This window comes from Bolinopsis microptera, chromosome 7 (assembly GCF_026151205.1).
Source record: "Bolinopsis microptera isolate Bmic1 chromosome 7, MBARI_Bmic_1.0, whole genome shotgun sequence".
NCBI classification, from domain to species: Eukaryota; Metazoa; Ctenophora; class Tentaculata; order Lobata; family Bolinopsidae; genus Bolinopsis; species Bolinopsis microptera.
This window is the reverse complement of record NC_087078.1, coordinates 2357675-2364580: the sequence shown is the minus strand read 5'-3', so window position 1 is coordinate 2364580 and position 6906 is coordinate 2357675. Positions and strand designations below refer to the sequence as shown.

Here is a 6906-nt window from a genome sequence, read left to right as displayed (position 1 = left end):
GCGGGCCGGCTATACACTGTACACCGCGGTGGCGTGATTATGAGTGTACTTATCTAATTATGCGAAGACCGCATATTCGGTCTGATTACTGCACACAGTTTCCTGTCACAATTATTCTAGTGTGGCACGTATTTCCGGTTTATCCTCGAAGCCGGAAATTTAAGAGCAACTGTAACATTTAATACACACATACATCCATTTAATACACGCTTCTTTTGGGGGATATTTTATCAGAAAATAAATCATACCAGTGTTGAATAGTAAATCTAAATTTAGAACTATAAAATGAAAGTATGGTCCTAAATTATCATATTATGCTCATCGTAATTGCTGAGAAAGCAAACTATGAAATTCAATAAATTATTGCATGGTCCATTGTTTTTTCATAGATTTATTCTTCCAATATAAAGAGTTGGGTCGATTTCAATTTTAAAATGTCAACAAGCAAGCATGCAAACAAGCTTATTTCACCAAAATTCTCATCTGCAAATCCTGTCTCAATCATCAATTAAACGTATTCAAATCATCAGTAATATTTTCACCATCAGTGACCAGTGCTTTTTAAAATGAATAAACACCGCACCCAAACATATCAAAATGAAAGATTCGAACAAGCTTGTATGCATTATCATCGGCACATTATATCCATTATATATCTCGTGACCCCCAAATTCTCCAAATCTTTCATCAAAACGCAAAAAAAAAACATAATCTGTTTTAATCAACATGTTGTTCTCCGAGTGCCGGGGTACTGTAATCATGACGCTATTCGATATAAAGTACAGTACTACAAGCTGCAACGGTTGCTTATAATGTAAATAAGATGCTATCATCATTTAGCTAACTTCTCATTTAATGTAGCATTATATCATCAACTTGGTTTAGCTTGAATTCTAAAAACTAAAACTGCTCCGCGACGAATATAACAAGATATCCCAACTGCGAATCATGTTTTCGATTTTGTTTGATAAATCACCATGGGCTATATAGCAGCTTAAAAGCGCACAAAATATAAAAATAAATTTGGTCCTGATCAAAAATTAACAGTAGTATATAATTATACTATATATATGAGTGTGCTAAGCCATTACAATTAACATATCCCGTTGCCATGGAAAAACACTTGGATGTTACCATGGCAACGAAAATGGCTAAAAATACACAACACACCTCATGTTACTACAAACTCTTGCCCTAAGCTTTTTAAACAAAGTCAAGTTATTTTTTCGTAGAAAAAATATCAAAAATCCTCTTTAATTTCATTTAATAATCGGGAACATACAATGCCATATATATTGTGTTATCTTTTTTCTACCTCAAAGTAAAAGAGCACACTATGAACAGTGGCACCCATCTGAGCGCACTATGAACAGTGGCACCCATCTGAGCGAACTTTAACAGTGGCACCCATCTGAGCGCACTATGTGGTGTCGCCCATTAAGCGCCCACATCATGCCACAGAATTGAGATAGAGACAACTCGACCAGTTTTGTAAAAAGTTGAAACTTCCGGAACGGACGAATTTGGGGAAATAAACTTTGTGATATAGCGCAACTGAGGAGGGGAAGTTGGTCAATTCGTCATGCGCACCGGATTTCAACTTTTTACCTTCTGATCGATTTTATAGTTTTCACTGTGACAAAACAATTACAAAGTCTTATAACATACACTTTCACAATTCATCACCAAATCAACACCATTATATCTCTCAAAGATTGCACGGGTGACGGTGTTACCTTGACATCTAGCAGGTTTTTGTTATTGGAAAAGGAAGACTCAGCTCAGAGAGCATTGTGCTGTTATCGTTATCTGCCTAGGGTCACAGAGAGGATGTTGTGGTGATCGTCACAGCATTGCTGTAATGACTTTGAATTCTTATATTTCTGAAGCTTTTTGGGTGCCTATGAGTTGATCACCAAAAGAGTGGTTTTGTCAAACGTTTTTAAGAAGATGCTGATCACACATTTCTCAGAACCGAGCAAAAATAACGAAATTTAACGAAAAATAACGAAATTTAAGGGCTGGATTCTGAGAAATGGGAAATAAATTTTCGAAAATTCAGTTTTTAAATTAAAAGGTTGCCGTTAATATCTAGAAAACTGGAAGAACTGCTGTAGTCCCAATAACACCATCACCCATGTACGGATTTAAGTTTTAACAGTATTACACCTGAAGGAACCATGTAAAATAAATTATCGTTAGAAAAAGTCTTATATATAGAGATACTTCCTAAATAAATGAAGAGGATCCATGTGATCGTAGCGAAACCGATGCATCGACATACCAGAACGGTTTAAAAAGGCAGTACGGTTCATTATATAATATTATATTCTCTGCAGTTATTCGGTAATTAATATTAATTAATTAGTTAATGAGGACATAATATGTCGATACATCGTTTTCAAATATTTAGCTTTTTATTTAGCACAGATGCTCTAATACGTCATATATTAGTATGGTTTATGTAAGCCAAATGTCTTAATTTGCTGCAAGCAAATAACAAACTTGACCATTTGCAGCAGAGCGGATAGGAATATATATATAATTTAGGTGATACATTCTACTAAGAACAAAAGCTGAAAGCAAGATGAATCCTTCGAAATAAGTCTGGTTGAATAATCAGAACTGAAAGGGTGCATTGCCGCCACTTTCCACCTCAGACACGACGCGGTTATTTTGTGGAGGAGTAAATAAAGGTGTCAAGGTGGTAAAGAGGAAGGAGCACCCATTCTTTCTGGAGCTTTCGTTCAAATCAATAGTTGGAGGCCCGTTCCGGGGTTTAATTTAAAGATAGAGATCCAGATATGCTCTAAAGTGACTCGAAAGACGTACATAATTCTGTTTCAATGAGTTACGTAACCAAACATAGCCACTAACTACATCGCGTATTATTATATCAATAAAACTGTAATATGAATGACTTCTTTTTTTTGAGAATATTCACGCATTTTTTTCGACAGCAAAAATGCACGGAAATTCTTGAACTGTTAAGATGGACGGTTGTGATTATATAACTATAGATTATATTTTCATTGAGCACTCTATTTAGGCTCACAGTCGAAGACTAACACTGTGTTGGGGATCTTTTCAGCAAAAGAGTCAAGTCGACATTCCAGTCGACATTCAGTCGACATTCCGGTTAGTCGCCGTCCTGCATCGCCATTTATATATACTAGCTTTAATCATAAATCTTTGAACTTTTGATTTTTTCTTTATTGTCAAGCATAAATACATATAAATTTTCGTTATGAGGGTTTGTGTATAGTCCTCCGTATCCTTCGTTCGCTCTCGATAAGATATGATGTAAAGCACATATCACGGATTAGTGTTGATAGTCACATGCCACACAAGAGCACGTGTCTGCGCACGCACCCATTACAGGTTCAGGTGTTTTATGAGATCGGCCACCTGCTCGCTGCTCTGGGCGTCTCGCAGCAAATCCATGCCTATTTCGCTGGCAGATGGTGCGGGCGGGGGAGCTCCGTTTCTGTACATGTTGTTGGTTGAGAAGAGCTCGTAGGAAGGGGCACCAGGAGAGAGGTGGCCAGCGCTGGCGGGACGGCTGAGATTGGTGCCATTGTTTAGGATACTAGAACCGATCTGAGGGTTAACACCGTTTCCAGCACCAAGGTTGGGCGCAGAGTTCATCCCACTGGACCCGATAACACCCGTACTGAATCCGGGGTTGGAACCCCCGAAGTTGGGGGATGAGAGGTTCAGTACAGAGGAGTGAGTGGGGGGTAGTCCTAGCGCGGAGCCGGGAAGTGGGGGGCCTCCTGCTGTGCTCCCATTTCCTCCAGCGCCCTGTGTATGTTAAATATTAGGGCATTGAACATATCACGTGATCAAAACATATATTTTGAGATACATCTTTATTGCGGCTCTAAACATAGCTAGACCTGCTAGAGTGTCGCTAGTTTTTACTACATTATTCTTTCCTGGGTTTAGGCAGTATCTCGGTAACCTACTTAGTGCTTCAATGAGCTGGATCGGAGCATTTAATGATAAAAACAAACCAAAAATTAACGAACATTTAATTGAGATCTCGAAAGTACTTGACAATATTACCTGCTGGTAGAATTGGCGTTGTTTGTTGTACAAAGAAAACAGGTCCTCGTTGGACATCTGGTTTACTTGATGTTGCTCTCTCAACTGCATCAATTTCTGTTGCTGCATCTGCTGGTAGCGCTGGTGTGAATGGCGCCGCAGCAGCTCCTGCACACGCTCCTTGCGCTGGCGCTCATCCTTTTCCTTCTGTTGCTCCAATAGTATTCTGATGAGCAGGGCATCGTTGTCCTCCTTCAGTTGCTGTCCAACAAGTTGTGGTGGTCCCACGTGAAGGGGAGGTCCAGGGTGCTGCTGTTGTTGCTGTTGCTGTTGTTGTTGTTGCTGCTGCTGCTGTTGTTGTTGCTGCTGCTGCTGCTGTTGCTGCAAGTGCGCGTTAGGCGGTGCACTGTTTAGCAACACCTCGTTCAGAGTGCATGCGTTGGCTGGATCGTATCGGCTAGCCGAGAAGGGGTGGGAGTTTGCAGGGGCGCTGGAAAACTCGTTACTCAGGTCAAGTTGGTGGGGCTGTGGGCCTGGGTGCATCATGGGAGGCTGGTGCTGCACGATAGAACGTGCTGACATTCCCAGAGGGATCTTATCGAATGCAGTTCCGGGCTGTTCCATGCGGAAGTCTTGTGCGCAGTCAGAGACAAGTCCAGGATAACTCCTAAACTCGGGAACTCCATATCCGGCACGGTACAAACCACCTGGGAATAAGTTGTTGTAAATACGGGAACCATGGTACCTAGGCTTTAAAAAGGTTGTTGTTAATATTCGGTTATATTAGTAATAATATACCAAGATAATAATACTGCCTTTGCAACTAAGATTTTATAGTAACTCTCAGATTTTATCACTGATATTATTTTAAAGTATATCGCTGGTTGCCCGCCGAATTAGCCTCGGATAAGATAATGAGAAAAGGCTAGGAAAGGCCTTTAACATTTATGAATGTTGCAAACTTGTGATTATAATATCAGATCATGTTAAGTACATTTGTTGGCGTATAAGGCTAGGGCCGGGTTCGTACGTATTTCCTAATTTTACAAGCTAGGCCAGGGCTCGGAGCCGAATACTTTTTAGAGGAATCTTCCAAGATTTCTACACTCCAAAAAATGCCAATTTTAGAGAAAATTATTATGATTTGACCGCACTTAAAAAGTTACCAAAACAGTAACCAAAACAGTAACCAAAACAGTAACCAAAACAGTAACCAAGAGACATACCTAACTCACCGATAGCTCCAGACACAGGAGGTTGTTCTGATTTGCGGACCTCGTTCTCACGGGCCTGCAACTGTAACATGTTGGCTATGAAGTCGTTCTTGCTGAACCCTGATCCTGCCTGGGCCTGCTCGTTTAACAGCTGAAAATGTACAGCGTGTACAAAGAAGGTATTTTTGGAATTGATATCGGCTTTATCGGTGTATGGGAGAAATCAGCTAAGTGATTTTTCTGCTGGGAATCGAGAAAGTCACGTACGTAAATTCCTTGTATATTGGCTTTTTTATTAATAAACTTTCAGATTGTAACACAAAGTAGTACCCATAGGCCATATCATGTTATTATAAGACCCGAAAGACCTGAACATGCCTTGACAAGTGACCGAGTGTAAGCAAATTTAGGGACACCGAACCACCAAATGGCCAGTACACTCGTCGATTACATTGTACCCTGGGTGTACTCACTGTACTTATGAGTGGAGGGATGCTACAACCAAGACATGCTAGATTTGTTCAATGGACTAAAAAGCCTGAAATGTAAATTTCTTAGAAAATGACCATAAACAAGCGTATTTACAAGCGTATCATGTGACAATGCTCACTACCCAGGTTGAGACTCCAATTCTCACGAACAAGCCTCCAAATCTTCCGTCCAATTAAGCCTTTTACCGTGTAAACCTACTTTATCCTAAAATTCTGCCGTCCGAAATGTATGCCAAGTGAGAAAGAAAGGCTCTAACTAACTCAAACTACGTCAAATGAACCTGACGAAATGTTCACTGAAATTAGTCCGAACTGAGGAAGTAAGTGCGGGTAAAGTAATGTAACACAACTTGGACGGTCACTTAAACCAGAACACCAGCAACTTAGGACGACAAGTTATTTCTCCGTAAACAGGGGGTCTCCAACTAGTGCAATGGAGCAAATCCAATATAAACTGTCACTATATATATGTGTAAGCATAATATGATAGTAAGCATAATAATATGATATGTAAGCATATAATATGATGTGTTTCGCCTTCAATTTTCGCCATTAATGACATGGGAGGTGATTTGAAATTTGGGTTGACTCTGTCCAGTCAAGAAGGGAGATTAAACCGTTTGGTTGGCTATTGACGCTGGTTGATCTGTGGTTCTTATCCCTATACCCCTGCACTAAGTTTAAGCTGTTGATCAACCTGGCCCTAATAGATTGTCACTTGTCAGCTTATTTGACGATCGCATTCTGACTTGCCTCTTAAGTTCACAAGGCAACCTCCATACATATTACATATATGTGGACCACCTTGGGTGGCTGCAATCTTATGCGAATACGGCGCCACTTTACGTGATGTACCATGACTGTGAGCTTTAACCGACGGTTTAGCCGGGTTTAGTTCACAAGCCGAAGCCGGAGCCTCTGTTTCAAGCGGGAGAAATCAAACTCCATCCTCTGTCACAAACACTAGGTCCATCTATCAAATTACCTGGTCACTCATTAAGATGGTTATTTGAAGCCCAACTCCACTGTGCTGATCACGCTAAAACAGTACAGCTTGATGAATGACCAGTGGCCACCACGCTAACGCGTGGATTCAACCCGAAACTTAAAACCAACAAAAACAAAATGTAAGCATAATATGATGTGTCAGCATA

The 6906-nt window shown here is 40.4% G+C and overlaps 1 protein-coding gene across 4 annotated transcripts in view; it reads right to left on the bottom strand.

Annotated features, from left to right (window-relative positions):
* Positions 1–253: 253 nt before the first annotated feature.
* The window catches only part of LOC134818379 (neurogenic protein mastermind-like), a 16512-nt gene continuing 9859 nt past the window's right edge, over positions 254–6906 (bottom strand). For 2 of the 4 annotated variants that reach the window (XM_063827899.1, XM_063827901.1), the window contains exons 7-9: positions 5274–5412; positions 4069–4754; positions 254–3804 (exon numbers count right to left, since the gene is read on the bottom strand). In XM_063827899.1, the coding sequence (XP_063683969.1) occupies positions 3376–3804; positions 4069–4754; positions 5274–5412 (1254 nt within the window). In that variant the 3' untranslated portion in view covers positions 254–3375. The remainder of the gene's footprint in view (positions 3805–4068; positions 4755–5273; positions 5413–6906) is intronic. The other 2 variants (XM_063827902.1, XM_063827903.1) reach the window with 1 other exon arrangement.